Source organism: Pipistrellus kuhlii, unplaced genomic scaffold (assembly GCF_014108245.1).
Source record: "Pipistrellus kuhlii isolate mPipKuh1 unplaced genomic scaffold, mPipKuh1.p scaffold_m20_p_3, whole genome shotgun sequence".
NCBI lineage: Eukaryota > Metazoa > Chordata > Mammalia > Chiroptera > Vespertilionidae > Pipistrellus > Pipistrellus kuhlii.
Genome location: NW_023425529.1, coordinates 167,286,068 through 167,313,575, shown reverse-complemented (window position 1 = coordinate 167,313,575; position 27,508 = coordinate 167,286,068). Strand labels below are relative to the sequence as shown.

General features: G+C 44.6%; 1 protein-coding gene across 13 annotated transcripts in view; it reads left to right on the top strand.

The window, feature by feature from the left end:
- TACC1 (transforming acidic coiled-coil containing protein 1) overlaps positions 1–27,508 on the top strand; it is a 74,938-nt gene that overhangs the window by 15,349 nt on the left and 32,081 nt on the right. For 5 of the 13 annotated variants that reach the window (XR_006743001.1, XR_006743002.1, XM_036455191.2 and 2 more), the window contains exons 1-2: positions 14,544–15,120; positions 16,122–16,237. The exons of 1 other annotated variant lie outside the window; for it this stretch is intronic. Coding sequence is in view for 9 of the 12 variants with exons in the window: in XM_036455191.2 (XP_036311084.1) it covers positions 14,945–15,120; positions 16,122–16,237 (292 nt within the window). In the remaining 3 variants the exon portion in view is untranslated. Of the gene's footprint in view, positions 1–14,542; positions 15,121–16,121; positions 16,238–27,508 lie in introns of those variants that run through there. 7 more of the 13 variants (XM_036455193.2, XM_036455190.2, XM_036455195.2 and 4 more) reach the window with 4 other exon arrangements.

Here is a 27,508-nt window from a genome sequence, read left to right as displayed (position 1 = left end):
AGTGAGGCAAAATTTGGTACATATGTCATTTTGGGCGAAGGGATGGGAGTGGGATTTTAGATGTTAAGAGTGAAAATAGGCGATTTAGAGGTAATTGAGGAAGAGCAGAACACACATGTAGGGCAAGTTCTTGCTTCAATGGGACACAAGGGGTGATGTAGCTATCAGGCCCCTTTCCTGGAGCTCTCCCAGCCACCATACTCAATGCCAATTAGGCTGAGGTGAACGACTGAAGATGTTCTTTCCACCTGAATCTCTTGGGCAGGCAAGGAGGGTCAAACATTCTTTCTTTCTTTCTTTCTTTCTTTCTTTCTTTCTTTCTTTCTTTCTTTCTTTCTTTCTTTCTTTCTTTCTTCCTTCCTTCCTTCCTTCCTTCCTTCCTTCCTTCCTTCCTTCCTTCCTTCCTTTCTTTCTTTCTTTCTTTCTTTTTAAATATAATTTTATTGATTTTTTACAGAGAGGAAGAGAGAGAGGGATAGAGAGTCAGAAACATTGATGAGAGAGAAACATCGATCAGCTGCCTCTTGCACACCCCCTACTAGGGATATGCCCGCAACCAAAGTACATGCCTTTGACTGGAATCGAACCTGGGACCTTTCAGTCCACAGGCCAACGCTCTATCCACTGAGCCAAACCGGTTTCGGCCAAATATTCTTTCTGCATCTTTTATTTCCTAATAACCGCTTAAAATCAACAACCGAAAGAGTAGCTTCAGGGTAGCAAAACTGTAGTCCCCTTCAATGTCTTACATGATGAGGTACTGGAAAGAGCAGTAAGGAAAATCTGTGATACAGCAAAATAACTTGGTGAATTAGGAGTCAATAAGAAAACAACTTCTGGAGACCGGTTTAGCTCAGTGGATAGAGCGTCGGCCTATGGACTGAAGAAAACAACTTCTAAAAACATACTTTGTGGGTAGGTAAGTGCTAGAAATGATCACTAACACCAGTTAGCATTCAAACCAAAGGACAATAATGATGAATTCATTTATAGAATGTGGATCAGTTATTATTTTAGCCTTTGAATTGGGAAAGCACTTGTTTACTATACAGCATTTCTGGACTTATAAAATCATATTATTTTTCCCCCAAAAAAGTTAATATTCTTCCTATAATGTCAAATCCATTCTGCCTGAAAGACTTGGCCTTTGTGAGCACCTAAGTGTTGGCTCCCTTTGTTGCCATTCAGCTTTTTGGCCCACACCTATCATCTTTAAAGATGCAACCGCCTAATTTCCAGACAGGCAGTATTACACCTGAAGACATTTCAGTAGGGAGAAATGTGGGCTTATCTTGTGTTCAGGAGAGTTATTGAAAGATTAAAGCCAGTGATGTGCAGGCAGGCTACATAGCCACCTCAGACTGTGAGTCGAGAAAAGTTGAATGCATGCAAGGTAAGGGGGAGAGAGGGTGGTGCTGTCCAAAGGGAAGGGCTACGCAGCACTGAGCCAAAGGGTATTGGGTCCATGAAGGCAGCAAAAGTACACTCAGGACAGTGAAACAAGGAAGGGCAACGCCTGGGCTGGGCTGCTTTGGCTCATGGGGAAGTGAGACAAAAGGGGGCCTTGGAGACAAGTTCAGGGGATTAGTCCCAGATGAGCTGCAGCTGCCCATTGCCCCCCTGGTTGCAAGTCTCATGGGGTCCCTTAGAGGTCCCTGTGGGGGAAGAGGAGGGGCGAGGGAATGGTGTGGGCATACTTCTTGGAGGGAGAGGGTACCCTGGGTCGTTTGTCCTAAGTGTATTTATCTCAATCTTGAAGGTGAAAATCTTAGGGGAGATCTTGGGGGAGGTTCTCAATAGAATATTCATCAGCTCTCCAGGTGTGCTTCCCCACCCACTCCTGTCATGGTCTGCACTGATTAGTTGGTGTTGGGCAGGGGGTCATTAAGTCACTACAGCTGGTCCTGAGGCAGCCACGATGTTACTTGTCTGGTTTTTCTGCTTTTCTGGGCCTGGACCTGAAATACAGCTGAGACCTAGATATTATCTTTAGGGGGAAAAGGTGGTGGTGGTGGTGGGGGGGGAGAGTCTAAACTGCCTAACCAGTGATATGCTAGGGGAGGATAGATTACCCTGGGGGTAAAGCTTTTGTTTTCCCAATTTTGCCCCTTCCAGGCATCTGGGGCTTTGTGCCCTGGTGACTTTCTGTATCTGGCTCATCATCCTTGGTCTTGATTGACTTTAGTTCAGAGTAATCCACATGCCACAGTGGCACACTTTGGGGTGGCATATTCTAACAATTATATTATTGGTGGAAGTGGAGTACTTAGGATGCCTCGAGGAAAAGAATTTCCTGAGGGCCGAAACTGGTTTGGCTCAGTGGATAGAGCGTCGGTCTGTGGACTGAAAGGTTTGATTCTGGTCCAGGGCATGTACATTGGTTGCAGGCACATCCCTAGTGGGAGGTGTGCAGGAAGCAGCTGGTCGATGTTTCTTTCTCATCAATGCTTCTAGCTCTCTATTCCTCTCTCTTCCTCTCTGTAAAAAATCAATAAAAAATATATATGAAGAAGAAGAAGAAGAAGAAGAAGAAGAAGAAGAAGAAGAAGAAGAAGAAGAAGAAGAAGAATGTCCTGAGGCCTCCACAGGAGGATAGGTTTTCGTGGGAAAATTTTATTGGTGATGTAAAATTAATGGAGCTCCCCACTAAGGTCCCAACCCACCATGGAAAAAGTCCAATCTTGTTTCCAGTAGGGCCAGGATTAAGACCAGTGCCCAGAGTTTCTGTTTCATATATTTTTTAAAATGTATTTTTATTGATTTTAGAGAGTAAGGAAGAGGGAGAGAGAGAGAGAGAAACATCAATGATGAGAGAGAATCATCAATTGGCTGCCTCCCAATGCACACCCTCCATTGGGAATCAAGTCCACAACCTTGGCATATGCCCTTGACCAGGATTGAATCCAGGACCCTTCAGTCTGCAGGCCAATTCTCTATCCACAGAGCCAAACCAGCCAGGGTGTTTCTGTTCCATATTAAAGTCCAGTCCAGTCCAGCATCTGGCCAGCGTGGCTTATGTTCCCAGCTGCAGTCTATTGCACGTGGGGTCCATGTGACATGGACCAGGTGGCTCCTTAAGGCCACATGGCAGGCTAGCACATGGGTGAGTGCAGGTCATGAACAAGAGAGCACAAGAATGAGCAAGCAGGAGAGAGAGAGAGCTCTGTATTGGGGTCTTAACCTTCCAAGAATTTGCAGGCTGGCAGTGGCTCCACCCTTCTAGGCAATCCATTGTGCCTCAGGCTAGATTGACAGGCAAGCACCTTCCCTACATTGCCCGACTTCACTGCTCATGTGCTCATTTCCCACTGTGTTTGATCCCTTCCCCCAGTTATCTGCAGGGAGTGGACACCTGGTTCCCTGGGGAGCATGATGCTGTAGCTTCCTGGTGAAGCTGCCAGATGACTATGCTTATGATGTCCACCTTCTCTTTGCTTCCTTTTTTTATTTATTAATATTAATAGACTCATCAATTATGACCATAACAGTTAGACTGCCTCATCCACATAGCAAGTTTGAGTCTCATGGTTGGAGGAATTTTGGTTTTAGGAAAAGGACACCACTGAGATAGATATAAGATGACTTTTTGAAGGAAACCAAATATAATCCTCACAAATGATGTGGAATGAAATTAGGGCAGGTTCTTCCTAAATCATTACCTCAGGGAATTTAGATGCTGAAACGCTCCCCCAAAAGTTATAGAGTTAATGCTGCAACAAAGAGACCTAACGGTACAATAGTGCAAAGAAGATAGGCTTTTATCTATCTCCCACTGAACAGTCGCCTGTTGGTGCTTAGGCAGCAGGCTGTTCTGCTCCACTAGGTCAGCCCGGCCTGGGTCTATTTGTCTTGCTGCTTCACCATCTCCCAAGTGTGGTCCTTGTAGGGCAGGACAGATTTTCCCTGGTTCCCTCCCAGATTCTTTTGCTGGTCTAGTAACATACTACAGATCAACAAGAGAAAAACAAATTTAACTTTGTTTATATGGGATATGCATAAAAATATGGGATTCAAAGGTAGTCAGGCAAATTGAGGCTTACGTGCTGTCCCTAAGGAATGGGGTGCGGTCTGGGACTTCAAAGGAAAGGAGGGTAAGTCACAGGAAGATAGATGAGCAGATATTTGGTAATTAGACATTTGCCCTGCCACACAGGTATCTCTATAATAGCTCTCTTTTTGAGACAGGCGCCCTAGAGGTAGTTAAGGAAGAGGTAAATATTTTCCTTAAGTCTCCTTGGTCTTGATTGACTTTAGTTCAGAGTAATCCACAAGCCACAGTGGAACACTTTGGGGTGGCGTATTCTGCACCCCTTCATCCTCATCCGCACAACAGAATATGGCTCTCCCCCAGCCTACGGGATGCGGGAAGGAGCGTGTGAGATAAGTAGTTTTCTTTTTGAAGACATTGCCCCGAAGTTGCATGTACCGTTGGCTCACATCCTACAGGTCCGAACTGAGTCACGAGGCCACAGCTAGCCACAGAGAAGGGGTCTAGTTGGGAAATATGGCTCCAGTTGGGTGGCCAAGTGTCCAGAAAAAACTCAGAAGGTTCTTTCCCTGGAAGAAATAAGGAAATCATGGATGTGGGGGGATTCAGACTCTACCATGGTGGTCTTGTGGAAATTCAAAGGATGAGGGTGCCGAAGGCACAGTGGGCTAAAGGAGCATTTGTTTCTTTTTTGGATCTTAGAGTGTGAGTGTGTGTATTCACTGGTACAAAGGAACAGAACTCTGAGTTCTGTTTCACAATTCATGGAGGAGGTATCTTTCGATAATATTATCAAGTGTCCAGCGGTTAACATTTTTCATTTCCTCTAGAATAGGGGTGTCGAACTCAATCAGAGAAGGGGCCAAAATCTAAAATCCAGCCTAAATCGCGGGCCGAATGGTTTACTGAACAGTCATAAACTGTCATTGTGATGGAAACGCAGCGGAGTGCAGTGATGACAGCGCGGTGTGGGCCACATTGCAAGGCCTGGCGGGACGGATTTGGCCCGAGGGCCTTGTGTTTGACACGTGTGCTCTAGAAAGATAGAAGAGGTCAGTGTGACCCCTTCCCTCATTTACCAAGTTGAAGCCGGCTGCACTGCTCCTGAGACAGAGGGGGCCTCTCTTGCCCTCTGGGCCAGGCTAAGGCTGAATTTACCCTGAAGCTAATGGGGCGTAAAATTTAGGACCCCTCACTTGCCTAGGTCCCCTTCTACGTCTCCAGAGGAGCCCCCGCATTGTGCTCATGAGGTTCTTGAGGATTTATCTTAAAAAGAGCTCCCATTTTTAGGGCTCTCCAGGCAAATGCCTCTGAATAAAGTGGGTGGGCATTTTAGACAGCAGCAGGTCAGTTATATTAGTTTCACAGGCTGACCACTGGACATTCCTTTCCACTCACTGCATGTCACGCCAGCTTGCTAGCTGCTGCTTGTATTAATTTCTGGCAGGTCTGGCTTCTCTGTGTAAGAACTCCTTCATTTAGAACTTTCTTGTGGCCGTTAGAAAAAAAAAAAAATCTGCTTGTTCCACTTTCAGATTAGAAAATTAACCTTTCATCGGCCTAACGCATTATTCCTGGAGTGGAGTTTGTAAGTAGGGAAGAGGAGGTGGAGGGATGGATGCGAATATGCACACTCACATAATTGTGCATCCAATTTCAAAGAGGTTATGATCTTCTGAGATCCTTCTTTGTTCACCCAGATCAGGAGCCCGTCCTCCAGAAGCTGAAATGTAGCCAACCTGACCAGTCCAAGATAACACCTTCCTTGTGAGACTATGGGGCAAGAGGATGGGGATTAAATGGAAAGCGCTTAGCATAGTGTCTGACGCAGAGTAAACAGTTAAGATTATTCATTTCTCTGTTGGGGTATGGATGATGGGACTAGTTTTTTGGTTGTTGTTGTTTTGTATTTTTTTAATTTTCACCCAAGGATACTTTCCCATTGATTTTTAGAGAGAGGGAAAGAGAGAGAGAAACATCGATATGAAAGAGACACATTGATTGGTTGCCTCCTGCACACACCCTTACCAGAGCTTGGGTCAGGATCGAGCCTGCAACCAAGGTACATGCCCTTGACTGGAATCGAACCCAGTACCCTTCAGGCTACAGGCTGACATTTTATCCACTGAGCCAAACTGGCTAGGGCAAGTTTTCATGAGTTCCTTAGAATAGAACTTTCTCAGCTTTTGGTTGCTGCTATTTTCCACAGCCTATTGATTTGCCCCTTAATTTGAAGGCAAACATTTAAAAACCTATTCTTCTTATGTAGCCAAATCTACAGTCTTTATTTTGTGTGTGATTTCATTAATTACTTCAAAGTGTGGACAGTTATCCTTCCAACAGAGCTTTGACAGATTCTGTTGCTTCTAGGTTGTTTTCTGCCCATGGTTTGATTTTTACTATTTAGCCATCTAATCCATCTGGAATTTTTCTTAGTATAAACTCTGAGCTAAGGATTTATTTTAACTTGATCTTTTCCCCCATGGCCAATGGTTGATGTAAGAACATCCAAACCTATAGAAAATGTTTATAAGACTTTATTTGAGCCAACATTTTGAGAACATGACCGGAAGCAAGGTCTCAACGGATTGAGAAAATGCTCCAGAGAATAGCAATACTGCAGTTCTTTTTCTGCAGATTACATGAAATCTATTGGTGGCAGATTAAGCAGGGGTAGGAGAAAGCAAAGGGGAAATTTCTACGATTGGATAAAAAGCAAAATGGAGAAACACATTTATTTTTTTCTTACATTGGTGGGTAGAGGATAATTAACATTTACAGTCAATGGAGATGGTGTACAGGCAGCAAGATAAAGAGTTTCATGGTTTCCCACTCTGGTGGTCTTGTGTTCTGGTGCCTTCAGTTGTGCTTTTCAGACATCTGGAAAAGAAAATGATTCTAGCCTTCGCCAGTGATGCTCTCAGTGGTTAGAACACTGGCCTGCCCACAGAACGGTGTGGGTTTGATTCCTGGTCATGGGCAGGTACCTCAGTTGCAGGTTGGCTCCTGCCCCTGGTTGGGGCACGTGCAGGAGGCAACCAGTTAATGAGTCTCTCTCACACTGATGTTTTTCTCTCTCTCTCACTCCTTCCCTCTCTTCAACTCTCTGAAAAGCAATGGAAAAAATATCCTCAGGTGAGAATTAACAACAACAAAACAAAAATATTGTTCTAAACTTTCAAAGGTATGGTATCCTAGATGCATAAGAACAATAAACAGGGCTCACTTAAAGATTTGACCTTTGCTAAGGAAGCTCTGGGCCTTGGAGTTGACTACCTGCCATAACTGCCCAGTTAGAAATTTGGGATCAGTCCAGCCTATGTGATTGCTTTCTATCACTGAGCTTGTCAGGCTTGCCATGTGGCCTCCCTGAGCTTGTCAGGTTTATCACATAGCCCCCTTTTCATTCACACACCCCATTATTCTTCAACCATTTTATTTAATATTAAATAACTAGAGGCCTGGTGCACACAATTCGTGCATAGGGGACAAGGTGTCCCTCAGCCCAGCCTGCACCCTCTCCAATATGGGACATCTCTCTCACAATCCAGGACTGCTGGCTCCCAACCACTCACCTGCCTGCCTGCTTGATTACCCCTAACCGTTTCTGCCTGCCAGCCTGATCACCCCCTAACCACTCTCCTGCCAGCCTAATCGATATTTAACTGCTCCCCTGATGGCCCAATTGCCCCTAACTGCCCTCCCCTGCAGCCTGGTTTCCCCCAACTGCCCTCCCCTGCATGCCTGGTCCTACCCAACTGCCCTTCCCTGCAGGCCTGGTCCCCATCAACTGCCCTCCCCTGCAGGCCTGGTCCTCACCAACTGCCCTCCCCTGCTGGCCTGGTCCCCCCCAACTGTCCTCCCCTGCAGGCCTGGTCTCCCCCAACTGCCCTCCTCTACTGGCCTGGTAACCCCTAACTGCCCTCCCCTGCTGGCCTGATGGCACACAACTGCCCTCTCCTAAAGACCATCTTGTGGCAGCCATCTTGTATCCACAGGGGGAAAGCCATCTTATGTGTTGGAGTGATGTCAATTAGCATATTACTCTTTTATTAGAAAGGATCTTTCCTTCCCAAATACATTGTAACATTTTAAGAAATCATATGATAAATTCCTATATCTTACAAGGTCTTTTTCTGGGCTTTCTGTCCTGTTTTACAAAACAAGGATATGCCTATTTTTGCATAAATGTGCCAATATCTTGTAGACCTAATCCCATTCTTAACTCTTTTAAATATTGACAAATCCTAAGAAAAATCCCCTAAGAATTTTGAATGAAACCTGCATTAGACCTACAAATTAATGATGCAGTACTGCCTCCATCTTTACAATATTTAGTTTTACTAACTAGGAACAGTGTGATGTGTGGTGCATTTATTCAGCTAGTTGGTTTAGCTGATACTTATTGGTGAGTAAATGACTAATGTTTTGATATTTGGAGTATTAAAACAGACACAAAGGAAACAGGTTCCCCTCTCCCCACTTTGTACTAAAAGGACATATTTTCCTTCCATTTCCCCTCACATGTAGTTTCAGAACCAAAAAATGGCAGTTAACCTTTCACTCTAAAACAGATGAAAGCTGGGAGTCACAGAAGGCTGCGTATCATGCCATGGAATTTGCTTCCTACTTTCCCATCTTTTTTATCTCCTAGAAACACAGGCAGATTATTCATCACAAATACACCAGTTACAGTAATGAAATGCCCCCAACTCCCCAGAGAGAGGACTGAGGCAGAGGGGGTGTCTCAATTATTTTGGGAATCTTTCTGTGGTTCTATTCTTTTCCTGGTGGACACTTCTCTTCACATCTTCCTATCAGTGAATCCCTGCTGCCCTTTCCAAGTGTCCTCCCAATCCGTAACCTTCTAACATCTTAGTGATAGTGTTTCCCACATTGACTATGGGACATGCTCTTACTAGGATAGTGGGTAGAATATTGGCTGTCAGGGTGATCTCAGAAAATCTGGGCCATGTGATCAATGTTCCTCTAGTCTCCCAGAGACACTGTTCGGGAGATTTATTTTATTTTGGAGGCAGGGTAGAGGAGAGGGAATAAAATGGCTGCAGGATAAGGAATATTATTCTGTTTCGAATTCCGGGATTCCTTCAACCTCTTTAATTCAAGCTTCAGATTCCACACCCCAGAAGCCAGGAAAAATGAAGTAAAGTAGACCTCTCCAATTTGGAATGATATTCATCGTTAGAAACTGAAATTCATAAGCAAGTTAGAGAGGGTTCTCATCTGAGACTTTCCATATCTAGGAGGGTTACTTCTCTCATAGCCTAGTGGGCTGAAAAGGAATGTAAGCTCAACAGAGAAAACAAAATGTGCTAAATCCTTAACAGTTATTTTTACCTGTTTGACTGGCTCTGTAACTGCAATGTTGTTTGGCAGGAAAAACCAAACTGGAATAGAAGGTATTTCTAAATTTAAAGATGGTTCACTGCTCAGGGTGAATCTTTTGTGTCAGTTTTTGGTTTGCTTATTTCCAACTTCAGATTTGCGGTAGTTGGTGGGGAGAATGAGGAATAATGTTAGGGTCATTTTCCTCACGTAGAATGGGCAGACCGACCTAATTCTATTTATATCGTTTGTCCTCAACAACTATTTCTCTAATACTCTTACACTCCAGGGTAGAGAACTATCATGAATTTTCTTATCAAGTCAGTACACATATTGTCATGATATTTGATGGGAATAGAGAGAACCTCATAAAGTGGCTCTAAAACAACGCCAGTTAAGTGTAAACATCATAAAATATATGTCCCTGATTTGGGTGTGTTTAGGTAGTGGAATATATATTCTATAGGGGATAACATCAGATCTTGCAAGGTTAAGACTGTAATGTTAACAGGGAGGAATATGGTCAGATGCTGTTATTGACAATGTTGTCTTGCACAGACATCAGCATGCTCTTGCCTAGTTAGACTGAGGTCGGTAAGGAAAGCAGGCTTCCTATTGACAATGCCTGTTTTCCACTGAGGGAGGAAGGGGGATATCCTAGCTGTGATTTTGCAGCTGGTACCACATAAGCAGGAAGCAGGCTGTAGTAGCAACAACAATTTTCAAGGAATGTCTAACCAATGGAATCACTAGCCCCAGGGCATTCTGCTTTCCTGCAGTTTGATATAGTGCAGAGAGTACTGCAAGGCAGGAGGCAAGGTTCTAGATTCAGCTGTGGTGTTAAATAGCTGTGTGACTCCTGGCAGGTGGTCGCCCTTTCTGGTTCAGTCAGCAAACTGAGAATGAGAAAACATGATGCTACATGAGAGAATGACTATAGGGGTCAAATGAAACTTTATTGATATAAAGCACTATTTTATTTTTTTAACTTTTTAAACATTTTTTATTGTTTGAAGTATTTCAAATAGTGGTACATATGCCTCCCCTACCCCCCAGTACATGTCCTCATCTGTGCTTTTCAATTATTCTCTTACCTTCAAAGCTGCCCAGTGACTTTGGTTACCTCATCAATCTGACGTTTAATCTCAGTCGAAGTAAATGTGTCTTTTGCTCATCAAATTCTTAAGTTGTTAGAAAATACAGATAAGTTGACCTGTTTGTCTGTGGGCCTGACCTTTCTGGTAGCTCAGTGGCCCTTTTATCTCTGTGATTCCTTAGTGTCATCCTGACCTTGTCCTCCCTCCTTGCCTCCTTCACTCCCTCCACATCATCTCACAGATGTCTTCCCATTTCACAGGCTGGCTGTCGGGGACGCCATTTTCTTAGCAGGAGACCTTTCCTCCCATTTTAAAGTGTTCCTGTGGTGCTTGTCTTGCTTACAGCACTGACACTTAGTGTACAAATGGAATGAAAGAAAGATAAGGACACTTATTCCAGTTTTGCTTCCTTTGCCCTCTGGGGAGAAGCTGTCCCCTGCTTGAGGCAGTTTGGGAGCAGGGAAAGTAGTAATTTCACAGCCCTCAGGTTTCTGCCAGAATGAGTTTCTTAAAAAAAAAAAAAAAAAAAAAAAAGTATTTCATTGATTTTTTACAGAGAGGAAAGGAGAGGGATAGAGAGTCAGAAACATTGATGAGAGAGAAACATCCATCAGCTGCCTCCTGCACATCCCCCACTGGGGATGTGGCCGCAACCAAGGTATATGCCTTTGACTGGAATTGGACCTGGGACCCTTTAGTCCTCAGGCTGATGCTCTATCCTCTGACAAAACCAGAGGATGGCCAGAATGAGTTTCTAAATGAAATGTTACTTGCTCAAAACCCAATGACTTCGCTCTGTCTTTCCAGGCTCTGAGGGCCACTCAGGTGCACAGGTAGATGGCTTTTGTTTGTCATGCACTGTGTTGGCATCCACAAAGTTTTAGACGACTTAAATTAGTGAGAACTTTAAAGATTGGAGACTTTTTATGAAACCCAGGATTTTGGTTTCTCTTGGAAAATTGTTCAGTGGCAACACTGGGTACCAGGAACTGGGTAGGGTTGCCCCTTAGCCAAGGCAGTGTTTTCCAGGTGGCACAGCTACCACCCAGGCCTTGTCACTCCCTTATATTATAAAGGTAGGTACTTGTGCTTGCTCCCCCCACTACAGGATCAAGTTCAGACTCCTTAACAGGTAGGTGTACAGGATCCTTCCCAACTAGGCCCCATCCCACCTCTGCCCCTCACCTCCTGCCATGTTCCCATGGGCATTCTCACAGTAGTTATGCTACTGAATGGATTGTTGTGTGCTTGTTTGACCTGGCTTACATATATATATATATATATATATAATAATAATAATAATAATTATATATATATATATATAATTATTATTATTATTATTATTATTATTATTATTATTTTTAACCTCAAAGACCCATTTCCCAGATCTTTCCGGAGCATCCATTAGCTTCAAAGTCTGTGCCTGGCCTGGCTACCATTGTCGTGTGTTTCAAGGGAGTTATCTTTTAGATTTTCATGGTGTGTTGATCCAGAGCTTCTGTGAAGGGCAGGAGGCAGAGGAAGGAAGAGAACAGATGGGATCCTTTCTGTGCTTATGGTCATGTATTTGCAGACATTTCGTTCCATGAAGTTGAGGACGAAGCAGCAAAATGATTGTTTACTTTGGTTGGAATGCCTGTTGTCAAACATTGCCCACTTGCCCAGCATTACAAGAAAATCCACATATCAGTTAGTCTCCTTAGTTGTGCTTCTAGGCAGTACAATCACTTTGAACTATGGAGCAGTTGCTCTATTGCTGTCCACATTGAGTGCAGGAGCTTGCAGAGGAGTGCTTTTTCAGACACTGAGCATTTGCTTCTCAAGTTTCAAGAAACTGCTGTACAGGCCAGGCTTTATCTTCTTGGGGCCATCAGTTGTCCCTGTGCTGGTTCAAGACCCTGATTTCTTCAGGAGGAGTCACATTTTAGGAATTTTTCACACTAGCTAACTCATGTGTCCATTAGTAAACTAGAATATTCCTTTTCTGCACATTTCTTAAACACTTACGGAATGTGTGGCCATCCTAATTCCTGGGGAAACAAAAATGAATCATAAATCCAATGTGGTTGGTCCCTGCCACTTAAAGCTTACGGTGCAGAGTGGGGCAGAGAAGTAAACAAATATATTATATATAGTATGCTAAGTGTAGGGTGACCTTACATCCAGAGATGCCCTTGTTTATGTCTGTTGTCTTGGTATAACTAGTATTTATAGTGCCTCCTTTCAAAATGACCTTAGGGCCACAGTAAGTCTTTCTGGATGTTTGGGGTAGAGAGATGGTAAAAAGGATGGAGAAACCAGCATGCTTTCCCAGAATTGGTGCGGAAGTTCAGGCAGTCAAGCTCAGAGAGCTGAAGGTGGAGGAAGGGGGGAGGACTATGCATAACTGCAGGCAAAAGGGATATTGTTCCGGAGGAAGCAATTAGTTGGTTCAAACTAGTCATTTTCCCCAAAATGTATCCTGTGACATTCCCCAGGACACTTGGTAAAGATACAGATTTCCAGGTCCTAATGGTATTTTGAATTTGTGCCCCAGATGATTCTTGGACATAGTAAAGGATCAGAACCAATTCTCTGCCAATGATGGCTAGGAAAACAAAATGCTGGGAATGTGGAGTGGCAGAAGCAGCAAGACTAGAGTACAAGTCACAGATCAGCCAGGCAGTGACCCGGGGTAAGAAAAACCCCTGGTAGAACCAGTTGGGAGACATTGCTGAGTAATGAAAAAATTTGAGAACTATTCAGGAGGAAGAATGGACAGGACCTAGGCCGTGCCAGTTACTCTTTTACATGGGATACTGTTATTTCCAGGCAGCAAAAACACTTGTGTTAAATACCGGAACCTGGGGAACCTTATAATCGAAAGGTTTATGTGGTGTACCATAAACCTAAAAATACAGTTGGATAGTGTGGTGGTATAGTCATGTAAACCTAAAAAAAAAAAAAAACAAAACAAAACAAAAAAAAAGACTCCTGCTTACTTCACCTCTTCATAGTCTCCAGAACACTCATGACAGTTGTGTTTACTTCTGAGAAGATGCTGGATAAATTCTATACCCATCCTGACACCCCCAACCCTTTCATCTAGACTTCGGCAAACCCCTGCCCTTCTGTTATGGTAAGGCAACCTGCCATGCGCTCCTCCTCAGCCCTCCCATTATTTTTGCTTAAACAGTCCTGATTCATCAACAAAGATTTGTCCCTAAGTTCTGGAGCTGCTCTCTCTGTGGGGACCTGCAACCCCCTCACGGATGCACCATACCCCTGGGAAATTATAACAGTACAAGAGCTCGGTGTTCTGTAGAGGAGCCATCCCTAACTGGACACTGAAGAAGCCCTCCGAGAGTTCTGCCTTCCAACATGAAGAGGGTTTTTAATTTGAAGGCTGCCTTCGCCCGGCAGCCCATTGGCATACAGTGGAGCAGCAAGCGAAGTCAGAAAGCAAAGACTTGGAAGTTATGAAAAGGACGCATCACAAAAGGAGGATGGGAAACCAATCAGGCTATCATTTCACAGGGTAATCCAGCACCCTTCACCCAAGACCTGGCCGCCAAAGCGCCCACGAGTGCGGTTTGGGGAGGGACCAAGCATCTAAGTTTCCAGTCCTTGGCTAACGCTTGCAGCATTGCTGACGGATTATCCAAATCCTAGGGGTGCTAAGGTTGAAGGTGACCGGGCTGAAATCTTCCACGCTGTCAGGATCGGGGAGGGAAAACGCCAGCCTAAGGCGGCCTCAAAAAAAAAAAATATTTTTTTTTTTTATAAGGGGGCTTAAATTCTGTGCGATCCATCATCGGCAACGTCCTAAAGAAAATATAAAAATAAAAAGGAAAAAAGGGGAAGGTCCGGCGTGCGCGGACCCAGAAAAAAAAATGGATCTTCCCAGTTCGGGACGCTGACGGAGCCCTTTGGGTGCCTGGGTCCTCCGCCCCGCAGCCCCCAGCCTCGGACGGGAAGCCCCTTTGCCCGCAGTGCGGACGCGACCATCGTGGCGCCGCGGCGGGGGGTTTCGGGGGCAGCGCCGCAGACATCAAAGCGCGGCCGCCGCGGCCGCCACCCCTCTCGCGCGCGCGCAAGTAGTACGGTCCGAGGGGGCGGCTCCCGGGGCGCGGCTCCCGCGGCAGCTGATGCGCAGCGCGCCGGCGGGGAAGCGGGACCTGGGCTTCCGAGCGCCCCGAGTCCCCGAGCTGCCGCCGGGCGTCGCGGGCCGGGGCCCTGGGGAGGCCCCAGGACAAGCATCTTCCCGGAGGGAGTCGCCGGGCGCAGGGGGGCGCCGCGGCCGCCCCATTGGGGACGGAGGAGGAGGACTCACTGGGAGGAAGCGGCGCTGCCTGCGGGTCAAGAGGAAGCGCTTCCAACCGCGGCCCCGACGGCGCTCGTTTAACCACATCCGCGCCTCCTCCGCTGGCAACGGCGCCTGTCACCGTTTTTTACCTCCATTTTGAAAGGGGGGGGAAAAAGGAGCTCTCCCGTTCCCCACCTCGTAGGAGTTGGAGCCGGAGGACCCGCGCTCATGGCGTTCAGCCCGTGGCAGATCCTGTCCCCCGTGCAGTGGGCGAAGTGGACGTGGTCCGCGGTGCGCGGCGGGGGCGCCGGCGACGACGGCGACGAGGCCGAGGCCGGAGGGCCCGAGGGCGACCCCGAGGAGGAGGAGGACTCGCAAGCCGAGACCAAATCCTTGAGTTTCAGGCAAGTACACGCATCCCCGCTGGGATGCAGACGTGCTGCCATCAGTCCACCCGGCCGCCCATCCATTCATCCGCCCATCCATCCGCTGCTCGCTCTGAGTGCGTGTGTGTGTGTGTGTGTGTGTGTGTGTGTGTGTGTGGTCGCCCACCCGCCCGCGTGACCATCTTCGTGGCAATGCCGCGTCCCTGCCTGCAACCAGGTCCCCCCCGCTGTGCGTTCGGAAGTTCAAGATGTGCCATCCTCCCCGTGTATTTTTCGTTCCCCCTTTTCAAATAGGAGCTTTCTGAACCTCTAACCCAGAATCTGCGGTCTCTCCGCACCCCGGTCTGCCTCAGTCACCTTCTCTAAAAGCTTCCATCTCCCGGCTCCCCGGCCCTGCGCGTGCCCGCGCGCGCACACACACTCTCACAGTGTCATTGATCACACCCGGGGATCCCCCTGTGTCCCCAAAAAATACGTTCTTGGGAAAGAAGGTCGCGTGATGACATGCCCCTGGCAGCTGGCGAGAAAGGGTGGTCTCCGCTGTGCTGTCACCCGTGTGATTGCAGAAGGCAGGTGACAGCATCCTCCGCCTCGGACCGGGGGAGTTAAAAACAGGTAGAGGCCTGCCGGAGAAAAAGGCATCCTGCGAGAATTGGCTTAATTTTTTTTAGGGGGTGGAGGGGAGAGGGGGGCAATCTTAATTTTGAAGGGTCTGGAAAAGGGCTCTTGTGAGAAAAGGAGCCCGTTGAAAAGAGCTTTTATTCCTGGGTGTCAGGGAACGAGGACATCCACATACATGGTGCTGGATTGAAACGCTTTGAAGGATGGTGGCGAATTCAGGGAGACGGGATGCCAGACAAAAATCCGCAGCATCTGGCCGTGGCCAATCATTGGTGCCGAGGACCAGGGGGTTGTGTCGTTAGGCAAAAATCCCCGACTTCATAGCCGTTTTGATAGATTGTCAAGGCTGTCGGAAATACCGTTGAAAGTGGTAATCCCTCATTTTTCCCCCTTGGCAGCTCGGATTCTGAAGGTAATTTTGAGACGCCTGAAGTTGAAACACCCGTCAAGACACCTCTCAAAGACTGCTGTGATTCGGCACTCGGATCAGCAGGACCTGTGGCCAAAACCCAAGGTGAGGAAAGACTCTCACTGTCTGTCTCTTTTGCTTTAAAGTTTTGAAAATGTAAAGGAGGGAGGGAAAAGTATTGATGTAGGGCCAAAAAAAAAAAAAAAAAAAAAAAAGGTTTGGATTGTCTCATCATTGTGTAAGAGCAGTTTTAAAGCTCCCGGTTTATTTGAAATGTTTGTTTTTTAGGATCCTGGTAGTCTGAGAGGCTTCCTTTCCCAAGTAGTTTGTGCATTTATAGTATGAGATTGTCATCATCAAAACCTACCTGCTGGGCCCTTCCCCTCGGCCCCTAACAAAACAAAAACGTGTGTAGGAATGCAGTGCTGGACGCAGGTTTAGATTTGACTTCACCAATTTCCCAGGCTAAGTAGCTTTCTACAGGGTGTGGCTGGAGACAAAAATTATAGGTGAGAGTCGACATTTTGTAGATAAGGAGGAATCTTAAGAGGCTGTTTCAAAATTGCTCTTCCTCACACAGGAATGGTGGTGAGCCTGCCCTTCATCTACAAAGGCTTCTGCTGTTCCACTTAATTAGCAGAAATCTTTTTTGTCACTCAGCCAGTTTGGAGTAAAATTTCACCTGCCTTGATAGAATTTATTTGCTCAGTAGAGTGCACTGAGATTCAGCAGGGAAAAAGTTCTGCTCTCACTGCAGAGGGCCATGGACCTTTTAAAAGCTAAGTGAATTTCACTAGCTTGTCTTAAGTATTATGGAGAACAAAGTGACTCGGGGAAAGAGATATACTGTATATGGGGAGGGGGTACGAGATGCTGAAGGGTAATTAGATGGGGGTTTAATGATAAGGAGTCTTAGCAGAGCCTTGAAAAAAGATTGAGGGAACAGCCTTGCAGATTCCTGGGGAGAGAACCTTCCAGCAGAGGGAATGGCATCTGCAAAGGTCTGAGACAGGGCCGTGTGGCCTCATGTTTGAGGCCCAGTGAAGGGGAGTCATTGTGGCCGGAGTGGAGTGATGAGGCAGAGAGCAGTAGTTGCTGAAGTCACCCAGGTAAGGGGCGGTACGGATCATATTGTAATGGTGCTGCGATTTTCTTTTTGAGTGAGATAGGAAGCCAGTGGAGGTTGTGTTAGCTGCCTACGGCTGCCTTGAGAAAGGGCCACAAACTGGGTGGCTTAACAGGAATGTATTCTCACAGTTCTGGAGGCTAGAAGTCCGAAATCAAGGTGTCAGCAGTGCCACGCTCCCTCCAAAAGTCCTAGGGAAGAATTCTTCCTTGTTTCTTCTCACTTCTGGTGGTTGCCAGCAGTTCTTAGTGTTCTTCGGCTTATGATAGTCTCTGCCTCCTTCACTACATGGCCTTCTTCTCTCTACTTATCTGTGTCTTCACATGGCATACTTACAGGGATACCAGTCATTGGGTTTAGGGACCATCCTAATCCAGTATGACCTCATCTTAACTTGGTTACATCTGCAAAGTTACTGTTAGCAAACACTGGGAGTTAGGGCTTTAACACATCTTTTTGAGGGAATCCAGGTCAACTCACAACAGAGGGCTTTGAGCACAGAGGGACTGTGCTTAACTTCCTTTAAAAAGATTAGCTGGCCTGGCCAGCATGGCTCAGTGGTTGATCATCAACCTATGAACCAGGAGGTCACAATTCAGTTCCCGGTCAGGACACATGCCCAGGTTGCAGACCCAGTCCCAGTGTAGGGTGTGCAGGTGGCAGCTGATCAATGATTCTCTCTCATCATTGATGATTCTATCTCTTTCCCACTCCCTCTCTGAAGTTAATAAAAACATAAAAAAAAAAAAAAAGTTAACTGGCTGCTATCTGGAGAAGGGACTCTAGGATGATGTCCTTTTTATCATCTTTCTCTATTCCAGTGTCTGCCACTGTCACCCAACAGTGAGTGGCAGATAGAGCCAGCTTTTAGTTAGCCAGTTATCTAATTTTTTATCTGATTATGATTTTTTGCATCTCAATCATTATTGTATTTTATTGTTTGGTAACTTCCTCACAGATTACCTAGGGAAGTCAAGTTCTCTGTGGTAGACATGGTAGAGCTGGATAATCAGTGAAATAACAGCTTTTTGTGATTTGCTTTTGCTTTAAATTGTGAGCTTCATTATGTATTTCCCTTTCTGAGAACTGAAAATACCCTCCACTGAACCCAGCTGCTTTTTAAAAAATATATATTTTTATTGATTTCAGAGAGGAAGGGGGAGAGCTAGAGAGAGAGGGAGAGAAACATCAATGATGACAGGGAATCAATGATTGGCTGCCTCCTGCATGCCCCCTACTGGGGATCAAGCCTGCAACCCAGGCAAGTGCCCTTAACTGGAATCCAACCCAGGACCCTTCAGTCCACAGGTTGCCACTCCCTCCACTGAGCCAAACTGGCTAGGGCACCCCCAGCTGCTTTTACCATGGCTTTAGACAGAGCCTGCATGGGAGCAGGCAAACCTGCATTGGAGAATTTATGTGCGAGCTTTGCTTTGTATTTGTAGCACTCTCAGTGCCTGAAGATGCCTCTTGTTCTCAGAAACTCCCTTTTCTTCTCTCAAGATTGGCAGATCAGAAGGGAGATTTGAAAGCTTGAAAGAACTATTTTGTAGCTTTTCCATCACATTTAAATAAAGCTCACAAGACTTGTTAAGTTGGTTTTTGAAAGCCTCTTTGAATTGCCCTCAGCTTGGTCAGCCCCTTCCTGCCATTCTATTAGCTGGTAGTCTGATTCATCCTGACAGATTCTTTGCTAATTGAATAGTGGCCTGTATGGCACTCAGAGCCATAGAGACACAATTATTTGGTCCTTTTTGTGCCACTAACTCATTATTACAAGTTTTGGTGACTTACAATCTCTAAAAAGTTTTCCTTCATGGACCAGGAAAGCTCTGTGGAATAGTTCATGATTGGTGATGGCAATGAGGGTTTGGGAGAGGGTTAGAGTCTGGGAAACAACCACTGCATATTATGAAATCTCTCAATTTAAAGTCTTTACATAATAAGATGATTGCTCTTTGGCTTGGTAGTATCCTGCCTTCTAGGGCTCCTACCCAACATCCAGAGCCCTGTCACACACACAGTAAATGTAACAATTTACATTTAGTATTTTTGTATGTCTCACACAGTAAGTGTACCCATGGCCCCCACCCTAACCTCCATTTAATTCTTTGAACTCAGGGAAACATCTATATGTATTTTGAAGTTAATATTATCTTTATTAGAAGGTTTTTAGAGACTTATGGTATCGGAACTCTATAGTAACCCTTCAATACAGAGTTGTATGCCATTCTAGAAATGCATACAACTTTCTCACACACACAGTAAATGTAACAATACAACCAAAGCACAGGTCTGACCAGGGAAGATAACAGCGGGCAAAATTCCTGCAGAGTCATTTCAAATTGAAGTCAATTTCTGGGCCTGAATGATTTCTTCTCCCCAAATTGTTGATTATTTGGCTCCTGACAAAGCTAGTGTTTAATATTTCTGTGGTTCTAGGACATGGTGGGACACCAGGCATAGATTATATAAGCCTGCATTTTTTTGGAGGAATGATTTATGAATTAGTCAGGAGCTGGCACTAACATGTAAAAGATTCTGGCTTCTTGGTATATAATGGTCTTCAGACGTGTGGGCTATATCCTATACCATATCTGTGGCCCCCACCCCAACCTCCATTTAATTCTTTGAACTCAGGGAAACATCTATATCTATTTTGAAGTTAATATTATCTTTATTAGAAGGTTTTTAGAGACTTATGGTATCGAAATTGTATAGTAACTCTTCTTAAGACAGAGTTGCATGCCATCTTAGAAATTAACAGTGGATGAGGCTGTGTTGATTTTTTTTTAAGCCACAAATAGAAATCGGTTTCAGACTAATTTTCTAGGTTTGGCTTAAACTATAGCCAAAGAGGTTTCTTGAAAATACCAGAGTGGTGGCTATAATGTTTGCGCTGATAGTTCTGTGTTTTCTGTTTGTTTGCTTTCCCCCATGAAGAGTGTGTAAGCTGCTGCTCTTCCTGCACTTTCTCTGCTGGGAGATGTATCAGTGAGGAGACATCACCTAGGAAAGGACTTTTGAAAGATACAATCTAAGTTCCTCCTTTTTTTGGGGAAGGGTGGATGGGGATGAGAGGGGGTGTTGCTTATGGCCTGGTTTTGTCCAGTGTTTTTTTAGACAGTCAAAGCTGTATTGGTTGTGCTCTGCTACTGAGACCTCCCCCTCGATACATCTACTTTGTTGTTGTTGTTAATCCTCACTTGAAGATATTTTTCCATTGATTTTTAGAGATAGTGGAAGGGAGGAGGAGAGACAGAGAGAGAGAGAAACATCAATGAGAGAGACACACATCGATTGGCTGCTCCCACCCTGTGCCATGACTAGGGCCAGGGATTGAGCCTGCAACCAAGGTATGTGCTCTTGACTGGAACTGGACCCAGAACCCTTCAGTCTGCGGGCCGACACTCTATGCACTGAGCCAAACCAGCCAGGGCCACATCCACCTTTATTTACAGATAGTTACTCTGCTTTGAGAAAGAGCATCTTAATCCATGCCGACACTGTGCCTTGAAACAAGTACCAGTAGTTAAGTCTTCTGTTTGATATGTTACTTAGAGGCTAGATTTTTCAAAGATATACAGTGGCCTCCAGAATAGAAGAAAAGAGGACAGGATCAGTCTCAGATATTTACTGCTGGAGGCCTTATAAGGAATGGGGAGTTGTTTGTTGACACAGTTTTGTAGTCTAGATCTGGAATCATCGAACTATAGATCAAAGACCAAATCTGGCCTGCCACTTGCTATTGCCTATTAAATTCTACTCAAGAGCTAAGAAGTGTTTTTACATTAAATATTTTGAAAAAAATATTTTGGGATGTGTGTAAACGATATGAAATTCAAATTTTAGGGCCTCTAAATAAAGTTTTGTTGGAATGCAGCCACATTTACTCATTTAGATGTTGTCTGTGGCTGCTTTCATACTACAATAGCAAGATTGAGTACTTGGAATAGAGATCCAATGGCCAGAAAAACCTACTAACAGAAAAGTTTGCCAACTTGGATCCACACTTTCAGCAATTTTGGTAAAAAATACAAAGTTTAATTAATTTAGCAAGATGACTTTAAAAAAAGCAGCAAGGCTCTATCTGATTGATTAACAAACGAATTGTGTGTGCTGGGTGCCATTAGTGTAGCCTCCAGGTAAGACTTTAGGGATAGACTGCTATGGGCTGGCTATTTGTTCTTTTGCAAAATGGAAATGATGTGACTGGTCTGTTAATGTTACTTGATTCTTTGTTGACTAAAAGATCTGAGGAGTTATGACAAAAGGAAATTAGGGAAGAATGAGAGAATTGTGGAATCGCTTACTATAAGTACAAACATAGACTTTTAACTTTTGCCCATTGAGTGTTTTTAATGTAACTTTGGGTGTTTGAGATTTGTAATTTGACTGTTGATATGGTATATTGTTAGTGTGTATTGTATATTTGTTACATGTATTTATTGGAATGTGTTAGACTACAGATGTGAGATGTAGAAGGAGATCTTGTTAAAATCTAAGCCTTAGATTTTTCTATTCTAAGGCGTTGTGTTAGATGTATAACCCATTAGGTATACATTGAAGTGTTCCAGTTGAATATACAAGTATGGTTCTCCTAGGGATTTAGTATAACATCCTCTCCCTGCCCCTACCACAGTGATTGCTTTATTAGAATATTCTAGAACTATAATGGTACTAATAATGACTTTTAACATTACCTGATTCAAAGGTTCAACCCACGTGGCTCCTTCTACAACATCCCAGGCTAATGCTTTTATTTTCTTTTCTTACTAGTGCCCCAGTGCACAAATTCGTGCACACTGAAGGAAATTAATTAGCAGGGTCGGGTGGGGCAGGACTGGGCTAGATAGGCTGGACACACCCTGGAGCCAACTTTAAATGATCCTTCCCCACAGACTGCACCTGGGGTGGCGCCACAGCTCAAAGGGCAACTGCAGAGTGAGCATGGGGTCCCTCTGGCAGGTGGAGTCCCTTGGCCAGGCCTATGGAAATTGGGCTGAAACTGACTGACATCCCCCAAGGGCGCAGATGGTTGGACGGTTGCTTAGCCTTTTATATATATAGATTTTATATTTGATTGACTCACAGCTTAAATTTTATGTTTTATTGTTTTATATTATTGTAAGATGTTTAAGGCTTGAGAACCTCAGCAGCATGACACGATTCCATTTCCCCCTCCCACACCCCATAAAATGTTTTTAGCTTTTAACTTACAGATTCCCACTAGTTAGTAAATGAGATCAGAGCTGTATTTATTTGTTGTTCTATTTATCCCAGTATAAATGAGCCATGAGGGGAACACCTCTTCTTCTGTATGTGCTGTACCTAAAGGAGAATGCCTTGGGGGAAAAGTGGTAGTGTTTTCAACAAGTACAAACATAGACTTTTAACTTTTGCCCATTGAGTGTTTTTAATGTAACACTCTTTCAGCAAAGACCTCAGAGAATGCAGAATCACAGTGTTTGAATAAAAGAACTCAGGGGCCAGGGCAAAGTCAAAAGTAAAGATTTTAGTAATTATTAAAGCAGTAATTTTCTTTTATAGTAAGTTGAATATTAAATTCATCTAGAAATATTATAATGATTAAACTCATTTCAGACTTGCATGCCACAGTTTTGGGCTTTCCTTAGCATCAAATAAAGCAATATAGCTTACTCTAATAGTTTCTGATGGCGGAGGCCTTTTCTGTATGCGTCTAGTGGTGGTGGTGGTAGCGCATACAGAAAAAAAATCTAAAATAGTGCTGCTACCACTTAATGCTCTGTGGCATGCCAGCACAGCTGGAGGAGGGGCCATGAAGGATTAAAGAAGATATACAAAGAGAATACAGCTGGGGCTCAGGGGATCTCCCGTGCCTGGATGAGGACACAGAAAAGATCCAGCCTGCAAGTTGAGGCTTTATTTTATAGTCAGATTAAAACAAGAGTAGTGGTCAACATGTTTACAATGTTCTTGTGAGTTTTGCCTTGTTTTGGAAGCACTTGCTGAACCTCCCACAGCCCATTAGCTACCTAGGAAGGAACTAGGAAGGGGCTATAAGGTAAAGCTTAATTATGCTAAGAGCACTCTGCCCTCCAAGCTGGGACTTGTTTGTGACCCTGCCACTGGTCAATCTGAGGCTTAGCCCTATAGCCGCTCCCTACAATGCTCCACCTAAAAAACAGATGTGGTCTAAAGCCATTTAAACATTTCAGTTAAAGAATAGTGAATAGTGTCTCAAGTGACTAGTAAAACTGTTCATAGGAAACCCTAGAGGTAAGCATTTGTCACAGCCTCCTAAACTCAAGTTAGTGATCATGGTTTGTCCACCCCAAACATCCATCACCAAGAGGATTTGATAACTGATGGTTGCTAAAGTGTCCAATAATTGTTCAAGGTGGGCCTAGAAAGGGATTGCTGCTTATAAGTTTAAGATCTTACCTTCACTTTTGCGTGTACGTCAGCCTAATTTTGAGTTCACACAAACTCAGTTGGATCCCCAGGAGTTAGATTGATGATGGCTTAACCCAAGGGAATAGAAACCAGTTGGAGCAGTTCATTAATTCAGAAATGTAATTTGACAGTTCTCTTTGGCAGATACAGACACTCTCCAGGTATCCTCTTACCTGTCTTCGCTAGAAATATAACAACCGATGATTGATCTCCAGCTTTCCCACTGCAAGGTTCCCACCTAGCAGACCACTAACTTTCTGTTTCAGCCGTATATATGGATGTATTGGAAGAAGGTAGTTTTTTTTTTTTTTAATAGTGTCTAATTTTATTTTTGTAACAATGATGCTATAAAATAGGACATATGTGTTTTCCATTTCGGAGATTAGGCAATTGAGGCCAGCGCCTTTACTGCTGGTGGTAGAGTGGGGTCTTAAATTCAGCTCCTAAGATCATAGATCCAGAGCTCTTGGAACATATTATTTAGCTTCTCTCTCCAGGGAATGTGTGAATTCTCTCTCTTTACTGACTGAAGAGAGGACTTATCACAGAAAATAAAGATTCTTAAAATGTTGCCAGGACAGTGTGAATGGGAGAAAGTATCTTCTTAAGTGTGCTTTTAAATGATAGTTGTTGTTTTTTTCTTTTTTAATCAGCAGAAGGTACATCTTCCAAATGTGTTAACTTGGCATATATAATAAAAAGTATAAAATGTATTTTAAGAGTTTTGGACATGAGACATTAAGAAGCTTACAGCACAATTTAGAGTCAGAAGCAAATAAAAAAGTATCACTGGATAAGCAGCACTGTTGGATTGAAAACATTTTGCTTCCTTAATGCTTAGCTTTAGCTCATCAGTGAGAGAGAAAGAGAAAATGGACGCATTTTTCAATCTGGCTACTAACTGCCCGCAGAATGAGTGACCCTAGAGCAAGATAGAAGTTATAATGTCTTTTATGACACAGCCTCAGATGTCACACTGTTATTTACACAATATCCTTTTGTTACTACGTCCGTCCAGGGGATGTGAATGACAGGAGATGAGGCTCATTGGGGGTCATCTTGGAGGCTGGCTACCACAAGGCCCTTTTCTATTAAAAATTTTTTATATCAAATTTTAGTATAATAACTTATTACTGTCCTCGTTTGGGGCCTCTTTATTGTCCCCTCTCTTCCCCTGCCCCCGCCCCCCTTTCCCGCTGCCCCCTTTTTTAGAGTGAAGGAGCAGGAGGCAGGGAAGTGACTTAGCCTTCAGCCAGGGTCCCTGTCCAGTTGTAGAAGGTGTCTCAAGTGCCCCGTGTACTGGCTGCTGTTGCTGTCTGGAGGCTCCTCTCTCGCTGCCTCTTTCTTTATCCTGCATCAGCTTCCCAGCTCTGTGTAGGCGGTAGCTACTTTGTGAGAGAGGCAGTTGGTATTTTGAATTCTCCAGTAATTATTTCTGAGGAGATCCACATTATGGTTGTTTGGCAGCAACAGAGGGAAGTTACATAATTTCATATCTCCGCACAGGAGTCCCATCTGGTAGCACGTGCCCCTTTCCCCCTTGCTCTTCCTGCTGTAGAAGTCCTGTGACGGGGAAGGGGACGGCCCTCTCTGATTCTGTCTGTGGTCTGGGGTTTCTACTCTGTTTGAAACGTAACCTCAAACAAATCCAGACGGTTGCAAAACTCAGGGGCAGCTCCTGAGTGGGAAGGAAAGACATTGTTACATGGCTCCTCTGGAGAAGGCTTTGCCTTCCTGATAGGCAGACACTTCCTGAATAATAGGCCCTGCCCTCTTACCTTATTGTAATCTTGGCCTTCAGAGGATAGGGGTTGGTTCTCTTTTTAAATGAAATAGCATGAGGTACTGGTTTGGAAATTTGAAGTACTTGCTTCATCCTTAGTACAAGGGTTTTCAGTTTACCAAGTGGCTTTCCAAATGATTCTTTACCAGAGTCTTGTATTTTAGAGCCAGCCTCTCTCTAGTGTTAGAAGGTTATCTCTTGTCTTGAGAAAACAGCTTGGCACCTGGCTCCCTGTCTCTTACAGAAAGCAGTTACTCCCCCACCCCCAATCCTTAGTTCTTGGGCAATGTTTTTATTTGATTCTGTTTTGGAAGGCAGCTATGCTCACCACTATACCACCAACGCTGCTGATTCTGTTTTGGAGGGGGGGGAGGAGGTTTGGACAGTTAGCTCATTATCTGGGTTGGGTCAGGGGTGTGTTTGTGTTGATTTTGTCTTTCTGCTTTAAGTGGTAACATCTTAAAATTCTGGCACACCTAAGAGGATGTTCTGCCTTTTTCTGCCTTGACTCACGCACTTGGCACCCTAACTTGAGGCCCCAGTGATTGTCAGGTGAATGTGAGCTCTGCAGTCCCCACCCTTAGGTTCTACCCAGCCTTTCTGGAAAAGACCTTCTTGTCCCATTGGCTTGTCACTGGACAATCTATATAATAAAAAAGTAATATGTAAATTGACCCCAACCACAGAACGACTAGTTGCTATGATGTGCACTGACCTCCAGGGGGCAGACGCTCAATGCAGGAGCTACCACCTGTTGGTCAGTGCACCCTCACAGGGGAGCTCTGCTCAGCCACAAGTCTGGCTGATGGCTATGAGTGCAGCAGTGTGGCGGGAGCCTCTCCCACCTCCTCAGCAGTTGGACATCCCCTGGGGGCTCCTGGGATGGCAGAGGGATGTCTGACTGCCAACTTAGGCCTGATCCCCCAGGGAGTGGGCCTTAGCCAGCAGATGGACATCCCCAGAAGGTTCCTGGACTGCAAAGAGAGCACAGGCCAGACTGAGGGACCCCCTCAAGTGCACGAATTTTTGTGCACCGGGCCTCTAGTAAATATATAGTGTTCACTTCAACTCCATTTTAAGGCTGATGCCTTTAACTAAGTGGCTGAGAACATACATATATACAATATATTTCAACTGGAACTCAGAGACACGAAACTAAAAAAACCTCAAACCTGCCTAAAAGCTAATGTGTATCCTATTAAGTCTCCTCAGGTCAGACCATGAGCAGAAAGGGTGGCATAGTGTCAGAATCACACTTGTTTCCCTTCAGAAGCCCTTTATTCAAACCTGGGAGTAGGGGTCAGGAGGGCAAGGGCAAGCATCTGTTTAAGGAGGAGCTGTCTTCAAAGGGAAGGAGTCGCTAAGTACTTTACAGCTGGTGTAGGGCAGAATGGCTTTATAACTATTTGTATTTACTTTTTCTGTGTATTAAAAAAGATAATCATAGGAGAAGGGCGTCCTTTATATATTAGGCATTCCCTGGGCAGTAGGCACTGATTGAGCATCAACTGTGTTTTGGGCACTTGGTTTTTGCTCTGGAGTGACAAGACAGTGTGAGACCCTCGCCGTCCTCAGAGACTGGAGGGAGCTAGCTGCCTTCTATTTCCCAGGCTTGTTGGCTTCCCAAGATGTTTTAGCAGCAAATAAATAATTATCACAGAAAATAGTTGGTTTAGCAAGGGAAGATGTGAGGGAGGAAGGTGTAAAGTCAAATATTAAAAATTAGAATTTACAAAACCTACCCCCCTAAACAACAACAACAAAAACACAAAGCCTTTTTTGAGCTTAACAATTGTCATATCTTTAGGATGGTTCATATATTTGCCTATGTCTCTTATATGAGAGAGGAGTGATGTCATTTATTTCACCTCCTTCTGTAAATAGATTTTATCTAACACATTGTAGGCTTCCTCAAGAAAAATGTAAAATCCCAAATTGATATAGAAGTGAGACCTACCACCTCTCTCGAGTATGTATCCCTACACGTGACACACATAAGAGGCTATTTAAAGCATTTTCTGAAATGTAA